Source organism: Passer montanus, unplaced genomic scaffold, assembly GCF_014805655.1.
Source record: "Passer montanus isolate IOZ18808 unplaced genomic scaffold, ASM1480565v1 scaffold3, whole genome shotgun sequence".
Lineage (NCBI taxonomy): Eukaryota > Metazoa > Chordata > Aves > Passeriformes > Passeridae > Passer > Passer montanus.
Window position 1 is genome coordinate 4,128,583 of NW_024367707.1, and position 27,621 is coordinate 4,156,203.

At 42.2% G+C, this 27,621-nt stretch overlaps 1 protein-coding gene across 1 annotated transcript in view; it reads right to left on the minus strand.

Annotated features, from left to right (window-relative positions):
* Positions 1–473: 473 nt before the first annotated feature.
* PTCHD1 (patched domain containing 1) overlaps positions 474–27,621 on the minus strand; it is a 34,337-nt gene continuing 7,189 nt past the window's right edge. The window contains exons 2-3 of the mRNA XM_039714397.1: positions 21,273–21,933; positions 474–2,875 (exon numbers count right to left, since the gene is read on the minus strand). Coding sequence (XP_039570331.1) covers positions 1,221–2,875; positions 21,273–21,933 — 2,316 coding nt within the window. The 3' untranslated portion in view covers positions 474–1,220. The remainder of the gene's footprint in view (positions 2,876–21,272; positions 21,934–27,621) is intronic.

Consider the following 27,621-nt stretch of genomic DNA (forward strand, 5'->3'; position numbering starts at 1 on the left):
GCTCTTTGGGGACACTGTTAAACCTGCTGCTGCTAAACCAGTCCCAACCTTCAGTTTGTTCCACACAACTCTTACTGTCTACTGTCTCCTGGAAGAGCCCATAGCTGCAAGGTCTATTGCTTTACAGGTACTCTAGGAAGATTGAGGGATTAAGTTATACATTATGTAAAACTGCCCACTAATCCTCTTAGTGTGCATTACCAGTGAATGGCCTGAAATAGGCTCTCACTAAAAGAGCCCTAACATTCACTTTCTTGATGACATTTTAGTATTTGAGGTTTGTATCATGGATTGTGGTGCTGAAATATTCAGTACACCATCTTCTGTCTGCTGCTAGATCCACTCACATGTCTTAGTAGAGTGCTAACAAAATTACAGTTGGTAAAGCAGATTACATGTTTAACTAGTAGCGAGACATGTATAAAATAGAATTATATATTTTCTAGAGTGACAGAGTCACATGGATTTTTTTGTTCCTTTTTTTGTTCTTTTTTGTTTTTATAAGAAAAAGAAACAGCTATAAAACCATGATTAAAAATGTTACAAGGGATGATTTTCAATTTTAAAATAATGATACTTTTAGAAAAAAAAAAGATTCATAACATAAAGGTGTTTGGAAAGCACTTGGTTGCTGTGTACTGCCTTCTTTCCCAGTACAGTTTGCTATCTTTAATATAGTCTTGCATAAATGTTTAGATTAGGGGAGAAAAGAAATATTAAATGTGATGGCAAAGACTTATAAGAGCTGACTCACTGACTTGAGTTATTGCTGTGCAGAAAGTTTGTAAAGCCTTTACATCCAGCGAACATTTAGTGCTACTTCAGCCTTGACAGTTGACCTTTCAACATGATTTGGTTTAGCCACAATAATTGCAGCATCTGCAGTACAGGCGATGCAGACGACTGCTTAAGAACCCAACTTCTTCCATTAGATCTTACTTCATGCATCTAAAATTTAACCTCTCTTTGCATGGGTGTGCAAATTCTCCCATATTACCTGTTACAGGAACTGAGCAAGGTACAATACCCCAGCTCTTTTTATTTTTTTAAAATTTATTTTTAATTTCTCCCATAATTTTGAATATTCCTGGATTTAGCTTAGAGGAGGGAGGGGAAAACCTCCAATCTTCCTGTCCCCACACATTTAGTCAGTACTGGTTTCTTTTTTTTTTTTTTTTTCTCAGTAAGACCTAGTGTAAAAAAGCAACCAACAAATCAAGTTAGACTGTTGTAATTTGGTCAACCACTCGGGTGCTATCCATATCCACCATTTCAACACACTCTATTTCCTCACGGTTTTCAGGATTCTTCTTCTCTTTCCTCTTCTTCTTGGAGGGTGGCAGGAAAGTCAGTATCACAGGTAAAATGGCAAAGCAGTGAAAGAAGGTGACTAATGCTATTAAAAACAAGCACCTGAACAGTGTACGGGTCAGATTTGAAGGCACAGCTGCAAGAGGAATCAGACCAACAATATAGCAGAGGTAGCTCTGCAAAATAGCTACCCCATGCACTTCCAGGGCATTTTTCACCCATTTAGTTCTTGTGAACTCTTTGCCCAGGACAAAGGTTGATAACAGTGGAGCACAGTTGTCAATTGTATAATTAATTCCATAAATTAAGCACAACACAGAAATACAATCTAGTTCCACTTTCCACAAGGTCATAAAACCTATAACTCCAAATTCAACCGAGGCAACAGTTAGAGTGAGCCAGACATTGATCAGAGAGTCTGCCACCAGGAATGCAGAGAAGAAGAGCAGAAATAAAGCACTAATGCAGGAGTTTTGTAAGGGGGCTCCCACTGAAGAGGCATAACGATCCATGTACACAAATGATGGATTGAAAACGATGAATTTCACCTTGGAGGTGAGAGAGAGCTTCCTCAGGGTCTCCAGGAGGTCATAAAGTTCTTCCCTCTTGGTTTCCATTGTCTTGGCCACCAAGAACATCCTGGAGGCCACAACATCAACTTCATTGTTGTATTTCTTGGAAAAGATGATATCCTCTGAAAAATGGGCAAACTGAGGGGTCTTCAGGAAGGAGTTCCTCAACATATCAGTGAAATTCTTCTTCGGCAATCCAGTAGATATGTTGAGTTTCCTAAGGTAATTTAAGTAGCTTTCGAACCAAGATATCCTCACAAAGCCCTTGGTATACTCCAGCACGTCCTCCTGGACACTGGTGTTCCAGTACTCGATTGACTCGTAGATGTAGAACCCAATGACCGGGCTGTAGTTACTGAAATACTTCTGCTGGGCAGTTGTGTACTCGATGGTCCGAGTCGCAGTCGCTACGATGTTGCTCAGGTCTGACCCCTCACTGACCTGCAGGTAGCCCATTAAGGCAAAGGAAATATAAACAAGGTAAAAGAGAACTACAAAAGGCTTGACGTAAGTGTTTGTTATCCAGTCACAATAATAGCGTTTCAGGAACCACACCAAAAGATGACTCTCGTAAGTGTTCGTTTCCTCTGAATCATCCGTGTCCTCACTGAATCTGGCTGTCAGAAGAAACCTATACCATGCAGGCTTCTCTTGCAATACCTCTGGCTTTGGTACCTTTCTGCAGAAGATACTATGCTGGTAGTTGTTTTCTATGTAGCCAGTAAACACCAGGCTGGAACCATAAAAGGAGAGTACATAGAGGTAGTTGAAGAAAATTGCAATACAGGAATTGCAGCAGAAAATCCTGGCTGCTTCAATGTTAGTGAAGGGACTGGCACCTATTCCAAAAGTGACCAGGTACATGGCAGTGGTGAGAGAAAACGAGAGCATGGAGTCTGCAAATACAGCTGCAGTCCTCTCTTTAACGTGTTGGTCTTCTCTAGTTTTTCTCCAGGAGGACAACATTTCAAAAGTCCCATACAACCCATGACCTACAATAGAGAACAAAGGCAGTGTTTAATGTATTCAAATCCCGAATTACACAGAAGAAAGTAACGTTCACATGCTAAAAGGCTCCAAGGAGACACAGCTGGATGCTACCAGTGCTTGAAGGAAATGTCCTGTAGAAGAGAGAAATGATTATGGAGGTGTAAACCACAGGAGTGCATTTCCTACCTGCCTAGCAAGCCTTACTGCCAGAGCTTGAGGAGAGTTCTGCACTGCTGGCACAGGATTCAAGGGTTAAAGAAACAGGGTTTTTTTACTCTGCTTGGCTGTTTTGTTTCATTATTTCCGAATGCCTGTGATGGAAGATGCTTTCAAATTAGTTTTTCCTGGTGATGATATCTGACCTGTGGTGAAAAACAAAGAAATACGACCTTGAAGTGCCTATGCTGGAAGCACAGCATTAGTTGGCTGCATTGTAGAAAATCTGTAAAAAATGAAAATTCCACATAAACTGAAAATGATCAATTAAACCCGTTCCTGATTTCTCCACTTCCTGTACAAATTTTCCATCAGGAAAAAGAAATCCTAGAAATGAAACAAACCAATAAAAGAACAAATAAATTTTAGAGAAGGAGAATAGTAAAACTGATATGGAGCTGCTTAAGGCATTAGTCTTCTTTATATATCTGAGAGCTTATAAAACCAAATACAGCCCTATATTTCTTGGCAATGCCTACATTTTGTAATGTATTTAACTGACTCTTAAAATGGATATACCATTCACAAAAGGAATGGTATAAAATCCTGTCTTTAACCCCCAAGTGCAGGTGAATCAGGAAAAGTGCATGCTTTTATTTTAATCCCTGGTTGGTCATCTTCCTCTTACAGTTGTTATGTTGTGAAGATGCATTTGGAGGACACAGACCTCTGCTCTCTGGTAGTGATCTTGAGCTGGGAATGCAGCCATTCACCATCTACCAGGTGAGAGGAGCTAAAGTAAATGTAGTTTGATGATTTACACAGAGATAAACAGAATATAGTCTTTGTATCACACTTAAATATGAGATGGTAATATTTTCTCATAATAATTTATTATAACGTTCATCTTTACTTAAGATATCTTTTCCATATAATCCCAGCCTCTTTGCTGCATTTTAATTCCTCCTCCTCCTTATTCTTTTGCTGATTTTGCTGTCACTTGTCTGCTTCTCTGGTCTGCTCTTGGATTATCTCCAGAAATTCCCAAAAGTCAGTCCACTGTGTTTTGCTCTTACCCATCTTTTCTGATAGTAGTAGATAAAATGATCAGTGCTAAATTAGTTGCTGATAACACTGAAGTGCAATCACTGAACTTTTGAAGCTGATGCTCCAGTCAGGAAGGTCAAGGTAATTCACAGGTCTCTCTTAGAATTTCAGGCTGTCTGCAGAGTACCAAACTTGCTGTATCAGCTCTGTTCTCTTCCCCTGTAGACAATTATCACTTTTGCTACCAGGGATATAAATACCAGTCCATAAACGCCAAGCAAATGAGGTATTTTAAAGAACTGGAACACCACAAGATATATTAGGGATGTTGGAACTAGATGATCATGAAGGTCCCTTCCAGCCCAAACCATTCGGTGATGCTGTGAGTCTATAACCATGTTTATTCTTAAATGCCTCATACAGGCTAAATATTTGATTAACTTCACAAAATAACCCTTTTGTGGTCAGCACCTTTTACTGTAGGGGCAGTTGTTGCTGATTCACTCCACCCTTCTTGAAATCTGTATTTTGACAGATGGCAGACTGGTCACTCTGTTATTCTGAAAAGAATAGGTATGGAGTATTTTATAAAGAAGTCACAATACAGAGCTCATAAGATGAGACAATAGGACAGCTGGTGTACCTCCTTATCACCTGGTGTTTAGTGTAATGAAGTCCATCCATACTCTCATGTATATCAGATATTTTGCCTATTTTGTTATTTAGAGTAGTGGCATGGACCTCAAATGTCCAATTTGTAGCAGTATTACAGACCTGGCTTTGGCATTCATCTTAATTTTCCCCAACAGTGTTTTACAGCTGCTTTCAGAGGCCAGGTCAAGACTGTCAATTTGATAACTAGCACTGTGCCCCCTCTTAAAGCTAATGGGGAATACTGGAACTCCCCAGACATAAAATCAAGCAAAAAGCACAATCAGTGACTGGCACCCCATTGCTAATTATGCTTCAAATAGTTATGTTCTAGGCCCAGTAGGGAAAGCTATTAAGCTTGCTTTCAGTGTGTTCTTTGTAAAGACAGACTGACCTTTATTTAAATGTAACTGATCACTTGCCAAAGTAGGGAGTGAGAGGTTTAATCCATTTATGGCTCCCATGAGTCCTGCAGACAGGCTTGTCTGCGAATTTCACATGGCATCATACGCATTAGCATTGAGTGAGCAAAACAGAATAAAATGAGGTCATTGAATATTACAAATTACTTCCATCATGAGCTTTAGTTATAGCATGTTTTTGTAAAAAAACCCTCCAGCATTAATAGGTTCTTCCCTAAAAATACTCAAATGGCCATATTAATTTGGGGAACCTCTGACTGTGCAATGAGAGAAGATAATTAGAGCTAGTTAAATATGATGCTGAACATGACGTTTTAACAGGTATAAGGCTTTGGATAATGCCTGATAACATGACTCCTGATACCACATTCCTTCTTTAAGCAGGAAAGATAAAACCACAATTTGCTCTTACATAATCCTCAAGACTACCCTAAAATGGAATCTGATTTAGAGAACTGCTCAAGTAAATGCATGAAGAGGCGTCACCACATGTGCTCCACAATGTCAAGAGAAAAAAATATTTGGATACTTTCCTATTTTAGGATAGGTTCCTTTTGTTGTTTGCTACACAATCTGTGTACTAGGAGCTGGTATTTCCCTTCAATTGTACAGTTTGTGATTTCTCTGTCCATTTATACGATAGCTACAGAATTATCATTTACATTGAGAAGGACATGCCTAAAGCTGCAGACTTTTGCACCAGTGGCACTCCTTACCTGATCCAGTTTCCTCAGAAAAAAATTAGGCCCAAACTCAAGCACATATTAGGCTTGACAGTCAAAAGATCAGCTGTATTTAGCTAGGATGGGATTCACCTAACCTAATTTACCTCTAAATACTGACTGTAAACACAACTTGGGTAAAAATCTCCAACACTGTAAGTCGCTGATGTTCATATAAGTCTAACCCACAAAGACTAGGGCAGATATCTCCATGGAAGCATTTGGAAAGAATTTCTTTCACTTCTCTGTAATTTCAGAGTTTTCATTTTTTGCATCCCTAATCAATTTGCACCAATTACCTCTATTTCTCTCACTGTTGCAACATCTATTCCATGTAATATTAATGAGACAAAGGGAATTTTTTCCTTGTAAATAAATTCTGTAATTGCTTCAACTGATTTTCCCTTTTTAATAGAGATTCAGCCACAAATCTGTAATCATTTAGAGCAACTTGTTCATTATTCACGGTCATTCAGTAAATAATAAAGATGAACTCAAACAGCTAATGGGCTGCTGGAGATCTTTCGCTGCTGACATTTGCTGTTATGATTCACCGGTCGTGCCCTACAGTCAGGCTACAACCACGAGCTAACAAGAAGTACACGGAAAGATGGGAGTTTTTTTAAGAAAAAGAGGTTCAGGGTCAAAGGAAAATGTTAAAGGGATAGGAGAAAGGTATTGGACAAAATGGGAATCAAGCTTTTTTTTCTTATTCTCTTTTTCTGCTGCTTTGCATTTAGGAGATACTCCTACCTTATGTTGGAGGACTGAGAACAGACATTCTGAGTTCTGTAGTCAAAGAAAATTAAGAAGAAAATTACTGTTAAAGCTGAGGATCTCCACAGGTTTTTCAGCCTGAGATGGGATACCTTTAATTTTAGAACCTTATAACAATAGCAATACTACCAATAAACCCAATAAATTAGGCCTAGCTTAAATACAGTACTTTTATGAGTAGCTTGAAAATGCTATAAAAAGTTTCATTTTCCTCCTTCAGAAACAAGTCTTGCAATTACACATCCTCTGCAAAATCAATGCAGAGCATACATCAGAAAAAAAGCATTTGTAGGAAGTTGTGAAAACGAAAGAAAAATTTTATCTTCCTTAAAATTATAGAATAATTTACCTCATTTTAAAATACTACTTATGTGCAGGCACTGAAACAGTTCCTTTTAGTACGATTTTCAAACCTCAAAAAAGAAATGCATCCTTTCCCTGGTTAAGTGGTTGCTCGAGCAAGGGGCCCTGATGAATTGGCACGGGCAGCCCGGGCTCAGTGTTGGCTGTGCTCCTGACTGCAAAGGGTGACACCAAAGCGGAGGGAGGAGAAGGGATTTAAGCAGCCCTAGAGCCTGGGAGAGGGCAGCAAAGTGACCTGCTGGTCACTGGAGTGAAACCAGTTCTCTATTTGCTCGGCTTAATTGCTCACCTGAAACAAGGCATGCTGCTTGCTTTTGTAAAACAAGTGAGGGGTATGTTCAATTTTGCACTGAAATCACGTGAAGTTTTGATCTTATTGTGGTAATATGAGGCTTGGATATCCAAACAGACTTCTTCCATCAGAGAAATTGAGGGGAATGACTGAGAGAGAGGTTTTTGGTTCTTCTTTTTGCACTTTTACCCATCTATGAAAGTAGAGAACAATAGCACACTGTGGGTCTCATCTTTTTTGTCCTTATTGTTTTGAAGCTTGTATGTCTCTGTGTGTGTTTGATACTTGAGTAAAATTTCTCTGAGTAAAATGCCACTTACAGGTTGTGAAGTTCCAGACTTCTGTGTGGAAGGCGGCATTTCAGGGCTAATAGATTTTATTAATGCAAAGGCACACAAAAGACCAATAACAACAGATCTGCCCCTCAGGGAGGCTGAGAACTGCACCAGGATATATGGTGCCCTTAATTCCCACAATTAACACTAATAAAGCATTAAACTGGCTTCCAGAGGAAGCAGACTTCCTTAGTGGCAAAGCTGGGCTATGGGGTGTTTCTCCCTTCTTAGGCATTACTTCCCCTCTCCTGAAGTTTTCTGAGTTTTCTGCTCCCACTGATGGCTACTGATTCACCTGTTTTAGTCTACATTGGACTAAAGGAATGGTGGGGATCAGAAAGTAGCTACTTTTGAAACAAATATTTTTCCTGATGCTGATGGCACAAAAGACTGTCTGAAATGGGTAATGACTCATGGTAGGATACATGGGAGCCTTGTAAACTGGGTGGCTGAAAATTTGAAGTGGAAGCATGCTCTGATGGAATTTCTGAGGTTAAGTGTGGATTTTGATTTATGGTTTCTGCTTGCACTGTAATGGCTGCATCCCTGTAACACTATCAGTTCAGTGTTGTCCCACTCAGGCTGATTTAAGCCTGAAATCACCCCACTGCATTGGAGCACTTGTCTGCAAGAGGAATTTAGTGTCCTGTGAAAAAGGGTGTGAATGTACAGAGGGCAAACTACGTTGCACCAGCTTTCTTTGTGGCTATCTGTGAAGCACAGCTTGATTTACATTCAAAGTGGAGTGAAATATCATCCGCAGAGACAAACACCAGATGAATTAACATGAAATAACTAGGATGCTGTAAATTCATATCCCAGCTTGCTGCCAATGCAGGCAAGGTCTCAGGAACTTCTCTTGTGCAAAAATAGTACACAGGAGATCAGAATCATATCACAGGAATTGCCCTTTCCACAGTGGTACCTGCAATAACATATGATATAATGAAGGTGCAATGAATTTTCCTAGCTGACAGTATTAAAAATAACAATGTACACTGCTCAACTCTAGAACTGCTTTCTACAGTAATGTCAACAAAGAGGCTGAGATAATTTCCCCCTGCTGACTTATTTTTTTCCAGCTAGATCAGTGATCTCATCAGCTCCCATCTTCTGACAAGCCAAGTGAAACCACTAATCCAGACTCCCTTTGTCACAGGAGTTGCAATCAACCAGTTGTTGACTAAAGACTTGGCCTGCTTCATGTGGCCTCTCCCAGCAGGCACGATTTCAGCCCAGAACATATAACAGGCTCAAACTGCTACTGAAGGTGACAGGCAGAGCAAGAATATTTGCATCCAGCTGAAGCAAACATCTGGCTCCATAGCCTGTTCTCACGAAAATAATACAATACTACAGATAAACAAGATCCTTCAGCATGCAGACAGAATCAGCACCAAGCCTAATTTATACAACACTTTTCACTGAGTGGATAACAATTTACTGGCAAGGGTGGAACTGACCAGCTATACCACCATTAGCATGCTGTTATAACAAACCCTAAGCAATGTCCAGCTTTGTGGTCCATAAATGGTGCAATACTCCAGTTTTGCTGCATGAATGCCAGTCGTGAAGGAGGGTGTGTATTGCTGAACATCCCACAGTGCAGACTTGTCTGTCCCAAACATTTGTGCTGAGCTGAGAAATGCACTGTGAATCCTGCTTGCTTTTCCTACACTTGCCTGTTTGTGGGAGCCCAGTTCACAGTGTAGAGTAAAATCCTGGAGGATACTAACATCCTGTAAGGTACTCATCTAAACAACTGTGTTTCCAGGCAGCAGTGTTTGTCTCGGGGAAATTGTGACTAGGGGATTGCAGACTGTGGACAGCTGAGTAGCTTTAAATGCATCCTTTTTGGCAAAGTGATTGAAGTCCCAGCCACACAAGCTCAGCCTGACCTCGTTTCATACCTCCAAGCACAGGTTCAAAGGCCAAGTAAGCCTGAATGCTGTGTGCAGGCATGGTACAGGGATTCAGGACACATGAAGAGCAACATGGGATGGGATGTACTGGTATAAGCATAGGCTGTACTTATTGCAGTGCTTTATTCACCTCCTGTCACACAGACTCTACCTGTCAGTACTGTAACTGCATTACAGGTATGACAACACACCTCAGAAGCATGGTAACAGTGCTGTTGGGCAGATTCAGTGTTTGCAATTGTTGTTTTAAAGACTACTACATTTTACACACACTATCACCTAAGATGCACTATGACTGGTACTAACATCTGACTTGGGATCTTCCCAAGAGAGAAACATACTGAAATTAGGTAGGTGAGCCTGTTAGGTATCTAGGCATGAAACCATTTGATCAATCTCTGGTTTTGCTTTGCATTTGATTATTAGCCATTCACCCTCAAGTGTCAGGCTGATCTCTCCAATTGTGTTTACAACAGCACTGGCCATCCCAGCCAGAAAGCCCCATGCATGCCCAAGTATTCCTTAGCTTACTCCTAGCATCAAAACCACAGCATCTTGGTGCATGCACACCAGATAAAAATCTGCCTCAGTCTCTGGAGAGAGAGCTGTGTTTTGTGCTGTATCTACTTGGCAACAAAGTAAGAGAAACCAAAATGTTTAATAATATGCTCTCAGAATCTGCTGTGTTTCACAGCTGTGGGTGGCTGTGCCCACAGAAATGCACTGTGAAGAGAAAGTGTCCCCGTGCAGCACACGCTGGCTTGGTTGGAGCGTGCAGAGATGTCTTCAGCTGGTGCTCAGTGCTTCACACTGGGAGACCACAATGACATTTTCAGTCGTAGATCCTGCTGAAAGACTCTCCGGGCCATTAAGCCTGCACTGAAATTGCTTAATGCACAGTCAGGAAAATGGAGTGTGTCTGGAAATCCAGCACAAGGTTGAGGCCTCATTTAGGTCTTGTGCAGCACTCCCAATCACAAAAGGGGAGTAGGTTCCTCCTAAGACTCATATGGATCTGCTGCACCAGAGGAATTTAGATCCCAACCTTCTGGCAATGGACGTATCCTACATTTTTAAACTGAGCTTTTGGAAACGGAGCGTCCAGTCAGCTCTCTGCTGTCCTGTGAAACAGTCTGTTTTGGTCAGGTGTAGCCCTTTCTGACCTGTACTAAAAAGTACACATTTGCACAGAGCAGGCACGGACAGAATGAAATCACCCCCTTGGTGTCACCCTGAACTGTGGGGACACAGTCAGCAATGCTTGGGGTACACTATAAACTCCCCAGTACTATTCTTTATCATGGCAAACAAACTAAAATGAGCCAATATTTAAGAAAATGGTACAAGTCACAAGCTAATTTTAAAACTGTGATCACATATTACGATATATATAAGTCATGATGACATATAACTATTGAAATGAAAGTCATTCTACGTATAAATCTCTATCTTTGAAGAAATACAGTATGAATCTGCTGCACCACAGCAATTTAGATCCCAACCTTCTGGCAATGGATGTCTGCCATAATATCCTACATTTTTAAACTGAGCTTTTGGAAACGGAGCGCCCAGTCAGCTCTCTGCTGTCCTGTGAAACAGTCTGTTTTGGTCAGGTGTAGCCCTTTCTGACCTGTACTAAAAAGTACACATTTGCACAGAGCAGGCACGGACAGAATGAAATCACCCCCTTGGTGTCACCCTGAACTGTGGGGACACAGTCAGCAATGCTTGGGGTACACTATAAACTCCCCAGTACTATTCTTTATCATGGCAAACAAACTAAAATGAGCCAATATTTAAGAAAATGGTACAAGTCACAAGCTAATTTTAAAACTGTGATCACATATTACGATATATATAAGTCATGATGACATATAACTATTGAAATGAAAGTCATTCTACGTATAAATCTCTATCTTTGAAGAAATACATGCACATACACAAGACACACATAGACATTCTGTAATTCTTCTATCTATTTAAGGGGAAAAGAAACAAAGAGAATGAGAAGTATTTTAATTAAGTAGAATTGAACCGTGCCTTGATATTCATAGTCCTAGACTTCACCACAATCCCTAATCAGCAATGGTGGCAACATGGTTCACTGCTTTTTATTTTTGGAATTTAATTTTTGACATTTAATTTGAGCCATTTACTAACAAAAAAATCTTACTATTTAATAATGCATTTTAAAATTATTTTTTTAAAGTATACCAAATTCTGTTTAAATTAACAGTGTCCTACTATAATGATTATACATGCAATTCAGCACTTACATGGTAAATCCTGAACAGACCCTATGATTTCAATTAAGTAAAACTATTGATTTAGGTTTTGGGAGAATGAGGGATGTTTTTCTTGTATTTTTTACTTTTGAAACAATGTAATATTGGAGGTCTTTTTGTTACAGCGATAGCAAGAATGTCATATGAACACATTTTAAAAAAGAGATACATTTGAGAGAAACCTTGAGTGGCTCTTGTATTTTGATAAGCAAACTAAGAGTTCAAAATCTACTTTTATATATAGGGAGAACATTTATTCCACTTGAAAATCAGTAAAGGGTTGTTTTGGCATTTAAATAGCAGGCTGTCAGCTGTGTTTAAAAGTGTCACTTGCTTTCTCCTGTTTTCACAAAAGACCTGGCAAAAGTTAAAAGTCATATTTCTTTCAGTGCAACAGAAGGAGATGTGTGTTAGCAAAATTTGGTTTTATCTGCTGGAACATTTGTGTCTGCATGGCTTGCTCATCTACTGACCCCCCAGACCTGCTGCAGGTCTGAACTGAAAGCATTTGAGCCAAACCTGTGCTGTACGTGCAAGTCTGTGCTTCTGGAGCAAACCCCAGGGGAGCACCTGACTCTGTCTGGCCTCCAAAGGGTCTCCCTGCTCCAAAGTCCTCCCAGGAACGCCTCTTCATCCTCTTTAGCTCAGAAACACCAGAAAATCTCCCAGGAAGCAGAGTGCCCTGGGTAGGCTGTGTTTTAAAGTGAGGGATAAAGCTGCAGGGAGGATGACAAGAGGAGGAGGGCAGGGGTCTGCTGGCCACTGCTGCTGGCATGGAGCACAGACCCCAGCCTGTGTGGGGAGCCAGGAGCACCCTGTGCACCAGGGGAGCTGTACAGGATGGGAGGGTGCCATGCCAGGACAGCAAAGGAATGACAGGAATAGCTGGTAAGATGAATTTCCCCCAGTGCACATAGCCCAAGCCTCCCCAGCTGAGGAGTGGTCACGTGTGGAGTTAGTCTGTTAAGAAACCCGGGCTCATCTCACTTATGGCATGCTATGACTCACATCAGCAGACAAAATTGAAAACTGATTGTCATCACTAAGTGATTTTTGGATAGATTTTATGCATGCTGTGGAAAAGAAGCACTTAAAAGCGAGAGCCTCCAGCAATCACCCGTGCTAGGTTAATGTTTACCATGCTACAGAACAGCCAAGTGACACACAGAAACCTCCTGAAGATGGAGTAAGGCATAGTGGGTGCATTTGGGGCAAACATGTTTTAAATCTGCTTTAAATTTCTAAGGCTACAAGATAAAATATCATTTGCTTCTAGGAGTGCTGTCCCAATGGAACATGGGCCAGTGGAATATGGATTTGTTTACCACTCTTCAAGTTTCTCCTTTTCTGGCGAGAAAGCTACAACTGCAACATCTCAGGCATTTAAATTCTCCTGTTTTAGTGATGTTTGTCACTACTCTTACTCATAATATATAGATCAACCATATGTGAAACACAATGTTCAGAAAGTTGCAAAAATTCAGTTAAAGCACATCCAACCTACTATTTTTACTGATTAAAAAAAGAAGTTTGGAACTCAGCTTGGGCTTTTCACAAAGCATCCAGACTCCAATTTATTTAATCCACCTCTGGATTCTATGCCAGAGGTTTCATGACCTGAAAATAACTGGTCCCCTCTCTGCACACCTCTAGACTATTGCCTATTTGGGGGGATATCATTTATATGAAGCTCACAACATGCACCATCTCTCTCACAGCCAGACCTAAAATGAAGTCACATCAGTTCCTGGTGATGTTTCCCATGTCTTCAGTGACCACTCAGGCCCAGCAGATAAAGTGTACCACAAACATACATATATATATATATATACACACACACACACATTCTACATGTAGATATAGAGATAGAAACAAGTTTTTCTTGAGGGATTTCACTACTTGAAGAAAATCAGGATGTCAGTGCCAAACTCCTGGTACCATTTGGGATACCTCTGACAAAGCCCTCCACTGAGCCCTTGCATGCACCGAGTTCCTCACAGTTAAAAGAATGCAGACAGCAAAAGTGTAACAGCTTTCTGTTACTCTTTGCATTTGCATAAATTAATGTTCACTGAACACGCTGCATCACCTGTAACATACTTTTCACAAGTGCATATTGGAGCACCAAAAATGAAGAGGAAATGGCTGTACAGCATTTGATTTCAATATTAAGATGTTCTCTGGACTGACTTCCTATGGATACAGGTAGTCTCTTCCAAAAAACATTGTAAATTATCTGAGTCATCAGCACTCTTCTGAAGCCAAGAAGCATGTACGTGTGCAGGGATTTCAGTGGGCTCTGTGGTGGTGAAGGGGGAGCTTGGACACCATGTTGTGTGTGATGTGTGTGATGTGTGCCAGCTGCAAGCTCTACCTGCTGCTTTTGAACTGCTCAGGCAAGGGCTGGTCTCTAAAACAGTCTGCCACCACTTGTTTTTCAAGTCTATTTCTTTTCCATACAATAGTGGCTTCTGTGTTTGGGTTCCTTACAGGGCTTGAAACATCATCCTTCAGGAGGACAGCTGGAGTGAGGAAGACCAGCAGGTGAAGGAGCTGAATAATAAGCTCCATTTTGGGTGGAAACTGCTGACTACTGAGAGATGAGAGGACTAATTGGTATACTAAATGAGGAGGGGTGGCCTGGGAACCTACTTCTGTTCTTAATCCCTCTTCCACATGAGGAACAGAAATGCCAGGTGATTCTTGAAGGACTGCAGAAGATGCATGGCTGCTTAGAGATATCATAAAAGACTGAGGGACTGAGAAGAGAAAAGGGAGAAGAAAAAAGCATGATGAGGAAAGTGACACGCCTGGGATTCCGTCTGTTCAGGGTAGATAAAACCAGATAATTTTATTCATTTCTTAGAAGAGGGATGAAAGGAACAAACCACAAAATGCTTTAGGACTGTAACTGAGCTGTGCAGGGTTGAACTGGGAAAGATGAGCAGATGGAGTGACAAAAAACCAAGTGTACTTCCAGGGCACTCTTGGAGTGCTTTGGCAGCATGAAAAAAGGAGAGGATGAATGGTGGAAACCACAAGCAGCTGAGATACAACTGCAGAGCATAGTGGGGACCTATCTGAGTGCCAAGGAAGTTGTGAGGAATATAGGGAAAATGGTGGGAGCAATGGGCCCAGCTGTGGGTGAGGAGAAGGGAGGATGACAGAGCAGAAATTTAAAGAAAACCCAACCAAAATGGCACAGGGGACATACTGACAGGAATGTGAAAAAGAGCAGAAAATATGAAGGAAGCTTGAGGAGACCAAAAGATGCTGAGAGTTGTGCAAGCATTAGGAAGGAGATGCCACGGCCTGGAGCAGGAAGATGGGTGACACCTGCAAGAGGAGGCTGCCAGATATTGCAAAAGAGATGGATGAGATGGGAGAAAGGGATGTGGGGGCAGCCAGCTGAGCCAGCTGAAGGAGAACATGCTTCTTCTCAGCATAAAAAGCCAGTAGAGGGACAGTTGGACAGATAGAGTGAGAAAGCTTAGCTGGGGAATAAAAAAACAGACTCAGTAATCTTCACACTTTTATTAACTGACAGCTAGAAATTTGGTGGGAAAATACTATACAAAATCAAATATTTGGGGGTGTGTGTTACTTCTGTGTGTGAACTGAAGGGCACTGGGGAGATCTGTGGAGGGGCTGCTTCAATGTCTTTGAAAATCTCTGTATGTAACCAATGTTGACTCTTCAGCTTTATTGAACATAGCAAACGCTTGATAGGGAGGATAATGGATGCTTTTTTGGGTATATAAATTTGGCATATGTTGCAACTCCCTACCAGCAAGTTCTTCCAGAGGACTAAGCAGCAGCCAGGCCAGGTGCCTTACTGGCAGCGAGGCACACACCAGTGAGCCCCACGTACTGCTGTGTGCTGGCCTGAACACCCTTGGGGTTTTGTGCTGGTTGCCAGCTGCCCTGCTTGGTTTAGTTGCCTGCTGCCTTCATGATCTCAAACCTTCAGTAGTCCTCTCTCACTTGCCCTCCTGTGCTTTTCACTCCTATCGCCAAACACATTGACCTCCCCTCTCCTTCTGTTGCCTTTTTCCTTTCAGCCTTCTTTCCCAACTGTTCCTGATCTCAGATCCCATCTATGGTGCTCCAACTTTTCGCATTTGTAAAGGCCCTGTTTAGGTATCTCAGCTCACTTTTCCACTAGCACATCCCTCCCCCAGGCAAGCCACATGGAAGGTGTGTGTCCAACAAATTTGTGTTTCTAAGAAGTGACTGGAACTTCTCTGCATCTGTAAGGTGCCACTATGAGCCCTGGTTCCTCCAGGTACCTCCCAAAATGCTCCATAGCTCACCTGCTCCTGTGCTTCCTCCGCAGCCCTGTAAGGGCATCCTTCTCCCCCTGACTTTCCTCCACTTGAGGCTGAGCCTCAGGAGAACCCTGCCTGGGTCCTGCCTGACATTTCCAGCTGCTCCTTCCCACTCATCCCTCCCTGGATCTCTCTGTTGACTGCTTTTCCTTTCTCTCATCCCAGAAGGGGCATGCTGCAGGGTGGCATGCGATGGGCGTTGTAAGAAGGGATTTTCATTTGCCTCTTTTTTTGCTGAGTTTCACACATGGCTGGCTATCATTTCCTTTTACAGTGTGCTACAAGTTCAAGCCACTCTCATAACTTCTACCTGCTTTTCCCCTGCCAGCACTGGAGGCTAAATATAAGCTCTGGGAGCTGGCCCCGCGTCCCTGCCCATATCTGGCAGCGCCCGGCGTTCCAGCGCGGTTCCACACAGCCGATGCTTTTCACGAACTTGGCAGCTGGAGACAGCCACTTCTCCCCGAGTAAGCTGCATTCATTTCTGAAGGAACAGCAAACACATTGCTAGTTTGCAGTGCAGAGGGCTATGTTGCAATTTTCTTTTGAGTGCCTAGGTTCCACTCTGCCTCTGGGAAGGAGAAAAAGTCACGCCAAAAACTTGTTCAGACAGCGTGCTGGTTGTTGTCCAATGATTTGTTTGGTAACACTGTGATATTTTGAGGAAAACATTATTTTTAAAGGTTTGGCAGTTTTTAAACAGCATTTAATATGTAAGGGAAACTTATGATGGATATATTAGCATCTGTGCCAGACCAAACATCTGCAGTTTTTAATGAAGAAGGCAATAGGAAGTCAGATTTTTAATTCTGTTTTTCAGCTGACACTATAAATCAGCTATTTTAAACCCAACCTAGTTGTAGAATTAATTTTTTTTTTGTTCCTATGGTCAAAAATGAACATCCCTAATTCAGCAAAGTATTCACAAGATCTAGACATGCCAGCAAACTTGTCCCTAAATTAATTGTTTGCACACTGTGGATGTGGATGGCAGTTTGAAAAAAACACAGGGACATAAGCTAATTCATACTATGTCCAGATGAATGGTGGGAGCCTCCTAATTTCCCCAGGTTTTAGGCTTGACTTTCAAGTCAGAAGTACCTGTCTTAATCTATAACTGGAGAGGAGCAGTTCCCAGTTTGATTTGACAAGATATCCCAGAGAAAAGAGTGGCTGCAGCCAGCCTGGACTCTGCTGCCTCAGTGGGGTTCAGGCCAGCCCCAGCCCCAGCTCACAGCTGGACCTCCAGGCACCAAAGGGAATCTTCAATCTTTTAGTATCTGCTGGAGAACTGGCAACATTCCTCCTGGCTTCAGTTTTTGCCATTGAGTTAGAAATCAAGGACAGCAAAAAAGAAAACCTGCCTCACCATAAAAATCATCACAGTAGTGACATACTCAGACTATGTAGAGTCATCTTTTGTAAGATGGGTTACAGTAATCTGGCTTAATTAAAAGTAAAATAAATTAAAATAAACTACCATGATTAAAACCGAAGTATGAAGTGTTTAAACTGGCATGTCATATTTAACAGGTGGAGTAGGAGTAAAAGATATTCCTGCCTACAGTTACACAGCCTGAGCTTAAGACTGTAATTTGGTAAGTCATGGTAATTTAGTAACTTTTAAAATTCCCTGTTGATGCAAAAGCTGAGGATTCAACATCCACAGAGGCTGGTACCCTTGTATGTTTTTGGAAATGGCTGATGAATAAGGGATGTCAAAGAAAACAGGATGAATGGAAGAAGTATTACAAAGCACTTTGATCAGACTATTTTCCAGACATAGTGCCTATATTTTTACAATGGGCTTGTGACTGGACAACCTATTCAGAAAGTAATTCTTGAAAATATGAAAAGGCTGATAATTGCAAGACATTGCTGACCAGCTAATACATCTTGGAGACAGTGATGGTCTCCAGACAAACTTATTGAGGAGAAATGGTGTGAGACAAACAAGCTATAATTCAGCAAGGACAGGGGCAAACTTCTACATGTAGTTTGGAATAAATGACTGTGAAAACAGGGTAGAAAATGACATGGAGGATCTGTGAATTACCATGTACCACCAACCAAATGCCAGCCATTTCATACTGCTGAGGAAAAAATGAATGACATATGGCGATGTATGAACAGCAGTGCCATATGCAAGATGTGAAAAATCATCCTCCTACTCTACGTGCTGCTGAAAGCCTCAGTCTGAATCCTGTGCCTGGATTTAGGCACCACACATGGAAGATGTGGAATGGTCAAAAGTAAGAAGATTGCTGGAAGTCTGATAAACACAGTCTGAGGAAAGCTGGGAAGAAAAGAAAGAAGACCAGTCTTCTGTGAGAGTGAGAGTGGTACCAAATATGCAAAGAAAAAGAAAATAATTTATTTTCCAGATGCAATGGATAAATAAGGAGGACAGCTAAGTTGCAAAAGGGGAACTCAGGTTAGACATGATGCAAATGCTGCAGTGGTTGTGCGGTGAAACACAGGAGGAAGTGGTCCAAGGAGGAGACAAAGTGCATGATGAAAACTATTTGTTATGAAAGATGTAATCTCATCCTGTGTCAAATGATGTCTGGAGAGTGTCCCCCCGCCTCCGCAACGCTGATGAAAAGTTAAAAATCCTCAGCTGCTACAAACCAGGGAAACTTCATTAATGATGTATACCAGGAAAGGGGCTGTGCCTGAAATGTGTCCGGTGTAATCATTTTTTCTATCTCATTTCTGCTTTTAGCCATGAGATTATGAGTAATAGATACAGGGCTACATCGTTAGCCAGAAATCCTTTAGCTTTCTAAAGGTCAGTTAATCTATGATCTAATCTGATGGTCACTGAAATTAAGTGGAAGCAGTTCAGTGGGCTGTAATGGAGGGTTCTTGCTGTCTGTAGCCTTCAGTTGCCTTGACTTAAAACATCCTTTATGAGTAAAACAACATCTAGGTATGAAATATATTTCAAAATGCATGAATCTTTACTTTGTACTTCAGGAAGAAAAAAAAGGGCCAACCTGCCTTTCTAGCTATCTGCCAGTTTAAAACAGTAAAACGGTTCTGCCAGTTTAAAACAGTAAAACAGTTCTCATTTAAAACTCCAAAATGCTGTCAGTGCCTTCTGTTCACCTGTTGATATTCCCATCCCTTGGGAGGTTTTATGCAGCTGGGGAAGCGGGCAAGATTTACAGGAACTTGGCTGCTCTATCTTCACTTGCTCACAGTGGGAGCTCAGCTGCCCTTTTAAGAGTGGAATACTTCAACCAAGAAATCGCAAAAAAAAAAAATCAGGAAAAAGAAAAAAAAATGAAAGAAAAGCAGAGTTGACTATACAGCTTGGCACTTAAAGGAGCACTAAAATAGACATGTGAAACTTTTCATAGTTATCTGTAAATCTTTGAGGATTTCAAGTGTCAGCATTGTCACTACTAGTAAATTAAAGATCTGAAAGGTTGTCCCAGCGAGCAGATATTTGATTCCTGAACAAAGCTAGTATTTCATATTTTTGAATCACCTTTCCCACGTACTTTCACTTCATAAGTCTGGACTTTAGACTGCTTTTCTGCTACTCCTGTAACACGTCTGAAAATCCCCTCCTATCTAAAGTTACACTTAATATACACTACTTAGTTTGAAGAATTGAATTTTATAATACATGAACAGGCATAAAAACCCACCAAAGAAACCAGAGACTCAGGTCAGAAAGATACCCTGCTTTTGACTCTGACTTTTTTGTGCTGCATTTCCTCTAGATTACAATGTAGTTTAATTTTCATGGATGTCATCTGAAAATGACAGCCGATGTAATGTAGCTGGATTCTGTTTGTCACAGAATATATTCTGTATGTTAACTGGTAGTGTGATGCACTGAACCATAGTCTTTAATTAAAGTGCAACAATACCACAGTGCAGCAGCACTACAGTACCAGCACAGCCCAGGAACCTGGTGCTGGATATAAAAATAGCTGTGCTCAAAACGTGTCATATCACTACATGATGTGACTAAGTCAGTGGAGACACTCTTACACTTGAAACCTGAAGTATTACTGAACACTGATTTTCAGCTGGGGAAGCTGTGATAAAATCAATGCATGTATTATTCTCCACAAATGAATGATGGCGTGAACAAGGACATATTAAACACCTACAGTGCACAAAGCTTTTCACACTGGTTATGAACCAAAAACAAACAAAGAGGCTGTGAACTCTCCAGAGCTCTTGTTTTGTCTCCCGTGAAGTCCTCCTGCCTCTTTGGGTATAATATGCAGAATTCCCACAAATGCCCTGGTGCCAGCAGGAGAGGGCTCTGACTTTGGTTTGGGAGCAAGATGACCAGACTTCTGTCCTCCCTTTTCCTACCCTCGACGAAAACAAAACAAAACTGAAACCACTCCACACTCCACAGTGAGTGAAGGTGGTACAAAACCCAGGGAGATAAAGATGTCTCTGCTGGCACAGGAGCCAGGGAGCAGCCAGTGCTGCTTCCCTTCACAACCCTCTGCCATGGGATGTGCTGGTGCTGAGCCTGCTGGTCCATCCCTGACCAGGGGTACCAAAGTTCTCTCCCCCAGGGCTGTGAAACTCTCCCTGTGCTTCCTCAGCCAACATAGGGACTTCTGGAGAAGTGCAACCCAGAACAACCACCGCTCTTATCCCACAGGATAAGCCAGGACAGCATCGCTCTGGTCTCCAGAGGAGCCAGCACTCCCTAAATGCCCAACATGGGCAGCCCTTTGATTTGCCAGCACAGCTGATGCTGTCAGTGTTGTATAGGGACCACTGCAAAGGTCTCCCTCCAAAGCCAGAATCAAACATCCACAGAGAAGCAGCAGCTGGGCTCCCTCTCTGCAAAACGCACAGCATTTGCACATCTTTGTTCCTTGCTGCTGCACAGGCCCCACATCCCACAGCATTGTGCTATGCCATACTGGAGCCCCACGCATGATTTTAACATCCAGGCACCGTAAAAACAGTTTAGGAAAAGAGGCAGTGTGCATTTGGCATGGGGCAGTGCTGCAGGAATGAGAAAACAGGAACCATGCAGTGATGCTTGTCTGCTTGCTGGGAAATGCGTCAGGAAGGCACAAACACACAAAAGAGAGAGAGGAGATAGTTACCTAACATGACGAAGGGGATTCCCAGGAAGGTGGAATTGTATTTCCCACCAGTGAGATTGATGATCCCAGCAGCAGTCAGGGTGGCAAGGGTCACTGTCAGCAATCCCAGCAGGCCAAGCCAGGGTTTGCTGCGGACACAATCCTGCATGGAGCAGCAGAGAATGGCCAAGGTGACCACAAGGACCAAGCTTGTGATCAGGTAGCGTTCTGACACCCTGCTCGTCTTCTGGAAATCCTCCTTCAGCGAAGAGGAAGTGAAAGGATACATTTTGACTTTCCTGTTGGATTTCTGGAAAAGTTCAACAGTGTCACAAAAAATGGACTCCCACTTCTCTGCCACCATGTCATTCAAGGAGTTGATTGCCTGCAAGTAGTAGGTGAGCTGAATGGCTTCTGCAGACTTCACCCGGTCCTTGCTGTGCACAGTAACCCCACCGAGCTGATGCCCATTGTACACTTCCCTGCCATCCTTTAAGTGAGTAATCGGATAAGTGATTGCAAAATTAGTTCGATTAGAAGAACGAGCAGCCTTTAATTCCTCCAGTACATGCACTATGTCGTCCACTATGCATGTCTTGTCATTGTTCAGGATACATATATGGGCAAACGTGTAATTGAAACCAGGTCTTTGAACTTGGATCCTGGTCACTGCAGAGTGCAACTACAAGGGAAAGAGAAATCACACACGTTATTCATCAGTTCATCTCGCACAGCAGCAGCCAGAACGACAGCAGCTCCTCACCGCCGTCCCTTTTCTATTTCACCTAAGCAACACCAACAAAAGTTCTGGTGACTGCAGTATTAACAGCACACTCATTGCAAAAAAAAGAAAAAAATAGGAAACATGCATTAAATCAGCAGTATTATTCCCCTGTGTCCTTTGCTGGTAACTCTGGCATAACGTGACGTGTGTATGTGCCACGTGCAGCTGCTGTTTGGCCTCTCTAAATAAGTAAACTCAACAGGTCCAGCTAAAGCCCAGCCACGTCCAGGGACACTGTTGTGCTCAGGATTGCCCAATTACCCTCTCAAGAGATCAGCTCGAAGTGCAGAAGGCAGAAGAGCACCGTGACCAGGTGTGCCAGCTGTGCAGGATGCGCTGGCAGTGCAGGGACCAGCACAGGCCACAGCTGCATGTCCTACGAATAGAGACCATTGGCACAGCAGGGAAAAGAGGTCTGGCAATAAGTAATTTGTCCTCTTTTCTCCTCCCTTTTACCCCCATCAAATCCTCAGCAGTCTGAGAGCAGGAAGCAATGGCACAGACAGACACTGGTTTTCATTTGCTCTCTCTGAGAGGTTCTGTTAATTAGTGAGGTCCCCTAACTTTAGGGTTTGTAGGTTATTTTTGGGTCCAGCAGCTCTTAGTGGACCTTCCCTTTTGTTTCTCATCCTTCTGAAATTTGCCATGCCTGAGCTCTGATCCCAAAACGATTCAGTTATTTTTGAGCATCAGAAAGGCAGAAAAAAATAACATCTCTTCTTGAAAAGTATAGAAAACTCTTGCAACGTTTTCTGAATCTATTTTAGTCAACATAGAAGAAACCAGAAATTCAAAATATGGCAAAAGAATGGCCCAAATATGCTACGGTTACAATGTTTTCAAAAATAAAATATTGAATTTGCTTCTGTGTATCACTCTGTCTGAAGATAAACCCTTTAAAAAATAGAAGATAGTGTACAGGAGAGCAGTAGAGCTTATACACTCTTCTGGGGGCAATGGAAAAATGTCTAATAATCCTGGCTAACCTCCTGTATCTGTTGCAACTAAACAGTTATAGAGACTTTTGTGTGGTATTTGAGACTTATTTGCGGCACCCCACCCAGCCACCCTTCCCCCTCCTAATTTATATGGTACCTAATTTATATGGTACTATCAATCTGATTGTTTTGTGATTACATTGCACACTCTGTGATGTGTATAAATTTAGTTATGTTGTCTCCATTCCTCAGGACAATGTGACATCATATAGACAAAGGTTACAACATTCCTATATTCTCATCTTGTTTCTCTAGCAGCTTGGGGGTGTGTTTTTCCACCTTTGAGTAGTTTTAATTTTTTCAGAAACAACAGTTCAATACTTATGTTAGGAAGATAAGTTTGAGAAATGAACTGAACTAACAAATCTTGTCACAGTACTGTGAGAACATGATACCTGGCCATGGTGAGAAGCAAAATTTTCCATTGTGGTGGGAGAAAAAAATGTAACTGTCTGTGCAACAGATTAGGGTCTTTTGCACAACTTTCTTATAAAACAAAATGAAATAAAGTATTTGCAGGGACATGGCAAAGAAATTAACCTCTACGGGGAATACTTCCTATGTTTTTCAGATTGGACTTGCAAAGTTCTGCTGTTTTGGGGTACAAATTCTATTGTACGTGACCACAGTTTGGGGAAAATGCCCTGATTTACCAGATCAAAGACAGATATCTGATTTTAATTTTTTTGCAATGGGAGCTACTGAATGGTTTTCATTGACAACAGCTATAAAATAAGACGTCACATAAAGAAGCCCAGCTGAGGGAAACCAGGAGGAATAGAAAGAATTTCCTGCCTTTATTAGATTCACAATACAACTGCTTCAGAGAGGATCTATGGAGTGACACAATGCAGAAGAAACTAAACTGACATGCAACTTTTATCAAACAGTGTGTGTTGCTATTTACCCACCCTGCCTCACTGCAGCATTTGCTTCCTTCCACATCTGAAGCACTTTGTTTTAATATTTAGGTTATAAAATAACCTTATCTATTACAGCTACTACTTCATCTTTAGTGAAGGGCTAGAAGCTAAATGTCATACCTACAATACTCCTTTCCTCTTGGAAATGATAATTTCAGGCTGAGGAGCTTGTTCTGCAGCAGTGGCCTGGTGCTGGGCTGGACCAAGCGCTGCGTGGAGAGGACCTGCCCATCCCACCTCGCAGCAATGGGGCTTTGGGGAAGAGAGGGAAGCAGGCAGACAGCTCTGTGTCCTGGCACATCCTGGCAGCTGAGCAGCCCCAGAGCTGGCTGCAAGCTTGTGCAGTTTAGAGCAGCTATGAGCTTTGCCAGTGGCCACAATGTTTGGTCTCAAATTGGAGGCAAACAGCCAAAGAAGAGGAAAGATTGCCATTCCCTCCATCCCAACAAAGTATGCTGAGAACTGCACCAGCATGCTCAAGGGTTCAGCACCAGGAATTCTGACCCAGACTTTCCTTCTCAAGACAAACACAACACTTTATCTGCAGTTTTTTCAGCCCTCTGCTGCCTCAGTGCAGGGCAGGGGTGTGCTGCAGCATGGCTGCAGGCTCTCTCTCCTTTCTCCCTTTGCTTGCCTGTGGCAACCTGTGAGCCACAGGATGCTGCCTCCTCCCTGGTGAGAGCTGCAGTCCCAGGGCACTCTCCTTTCTGCTGCCATGCTGGGAATTCAGCTGTGGCCACACAGATTTTTCCACCCATCCAGAGCCCACAGTCATAACCATGAGTGACTGACTTCCACAGAAAACAGAAGCTCCAAGAGCTTACAAGGGCACATCCTGTGAGTTCAAAGGATTGCACAGTCTGCAATTTGGCTTGCCTATGGTACACCAGGAGGTTCCCCAGGAAACTTTAGTCTGATGGTAAAGGCTGTTGTGTGATGGGGACAACATTAGCAATATGCTAATGAATAATGCATATTGCACTCCTCAGTGCAGAGGATTCTAATAGCAAGTAACCATTGAATAAACCTGGCACCTAGTCCTGGGACAAATGACTGACTACCAGATCCTCATTTATCCAGCTGTTCTTATCCTTACTCATCCTATTAGAAGAAAGGGAAATTTAAAGGAATAACAAAATCTGAATAAATGCTTCTTCTTGAAGGGAGACACGCATTGCTTGCTCATCACTCCCAGCTTTTTTAGCTAGCTAACAGTGCAAGGAACCAAAAAGCAGCTCACTGCTGAGATGCCAGAGCACTGCAGCATGAGAACTGCACAGCACCACCTAAGCTCCCTCACCACAGTGGCACATGGTCCCTGAAAGTGTTCAGACATGAAATAATAACATCCACTTCTTCCTTCTGCCATTATTTAAACAGTGATCATTTCTTGGACTTCCCCTCTCCCTTCCGAAAATGGTATTTATGTGTCCTGCACCACCTTAGAGATTTCTAGAACAGTGTTTTCCTTAAGTCTTTAGTAATTTCCATTTGCTAACATCTTGGTCTTGGTCTTTGCTTACTTTAAGTCCCATGCTCACTTGGTTATTTATTTTAGACAGAGAGGAATGATGGCTTCAACACGGAGACAAATCCCTTTCAGCAAATATCTCCAGGTGAGGGCTGTACTGGTCTCACACCTCCCCACCAAGCCATGTTTAAACCTGTGGCACAGCTGACAGATGAGAAGTGGTGAAATTGCACTTCCCTGCCAGCTGGTTCTGTCCATGGGCCCAGGAGGGGATGCCAGGAAGCAAAAATCCTTCCACTTATCCTGGGCTATGGCATTTGCACCAGGGCCTCACAGAGCCATGGCTGGAAGTTCTTCAAACTGTTTTATTTTTGCTGGTTCTCCTATCTCTGCCACCAGCACAGGAAGACAGGTGCTGGGAACCAGAGCCCCTCAGTTTGGGTGCCCTGGGATGGCCAAGCCCCACGCTGGGCTCTATGAGCCAGCTCTCCACTGTACACAACTTTCAGCAGTGCCATCAAAGCTGAGCCTGAAGGCAAAAGGGTTGTACTTGGAGATGTATGGTCAGGACAGAAAGGAAAGCTTGTTTTTATTCTTAAGTCCCTGCAAAAGATGCAGGAAGCTACAAGAAGGAGTGAGAAAAAAGTGCTTTGTCGAAAAATCCTTTAATTCGAAAGTGAGAAGGTATTGCCAGAATTTTGTTAATTTAATCAGGTAACAAAGAAGTCTGCAGCCTCCCTGTGAGGGAAACAGATCCCTTCCCAGCAGGGATGGGTTAGAATCTGCTGATTCATCTGCAAAATGGTCCAATCCCAGAAATCCTTTAAGCTCACATTACATAATTTCCTACCCCAATCAAATCTATGGGCAAAGGGGATGAGGACCTAACCACCAGTGTCCCACTTGGATCTCACCTTGCTGGTGGCACAGCTTTGCTCCCAGGGAAACTCCACAGTGACAGCCACAGCAAAATGCAATGGGACCATTCAGTCTTTAACAAGCTCCCATGCCCAGCTCATGAAAACACATCCTGACTCTCTTGGAAGCTGGGTCAGTCACAGACACCATTTTAAATCATAAGGATGTGTAAACTACCTCCTGCTTATCATATATACCTCAAAAATATGTTTGGTTTTGCTGCTGAGCAGTGATATGTGGTATTTATAGAGGACATAACTCACTGTAAGGACTCGACTATACTTTGTACTTGACATACAGTCAATGAATGGCCAATGAGACAAAACTAGCTAGATATATGGATGTCCTCCTGCACTGCCAATGATCTGGCAGGCAGATGTGTTTTACTCTCAGGAGCATCATCTTTGCAAAGCCGTATTACTTTGTTGTTGCTGCTATTATTTGACTTATTTAGTCTTGCAGTCTCCATCTGATGGTTCAAATCCGATATTAGCTTTGCTCTTCAGTGTTACCACTCTTAGAATATTTATGCTGTCATTTTCACCAAGTCTGTTTTTTCTGAGTCCTGGAGCCTGAAGTATTGCATTTTTTTTTTAAATCACAGCTTTCATTAAAAAAAAATCAAAAAAGAAAAAAAAATCCTAAACTCATGGTTATGGAGGAAAGACTGAGAAGTCTCTGAACTCATTACCTATTACTATTTAAAATTTTATCACTGTTTTGGGTTCAAGACTGAAAAACTAGAAAGCAGGATGAAGACAATAATTTTAAATATACACATCATTTTTATGAGAAGCTGGTTTACTCTTTTAGTAATTTTTACAGGTAACTTGTGCCAAGGAAAATGAAGAGGAGAAAATGCCTTTAATGGATAGCTATAAATTTCTCCACTTTTTCTATGATCTCAGTAATCTCTGGCATTTCATACCTTTGCAGTGTACTTTTTTATTCACGTCAAGAGGTGGCCTCAGTCAAAACGTAAAAAGGTTATGAAAGGGAAAAACTTGCACAGCTTCCAGCTTAATTTACAAAAAATCCCCACTGTGGGTTCTGCAGATACAGGCAGAATTAAACTTTGAAGAGTGCATTTTCATCAGAAGGTGCAGAGAGGGAGGGCAAGGGAGCCCCTGGCCAGGGCTGTGCCCTGTCAGTGCGAGACCAGGGTCCAGGGTAGGGGTTCAAGGAGGGTGGTGGGCAGTGGCCTCCTGACCATGCCAGCCTAGCAAGGGATGAAGAGTGTGCACACAGCACAGAGGAAGGCAAGAGATCCTAATAG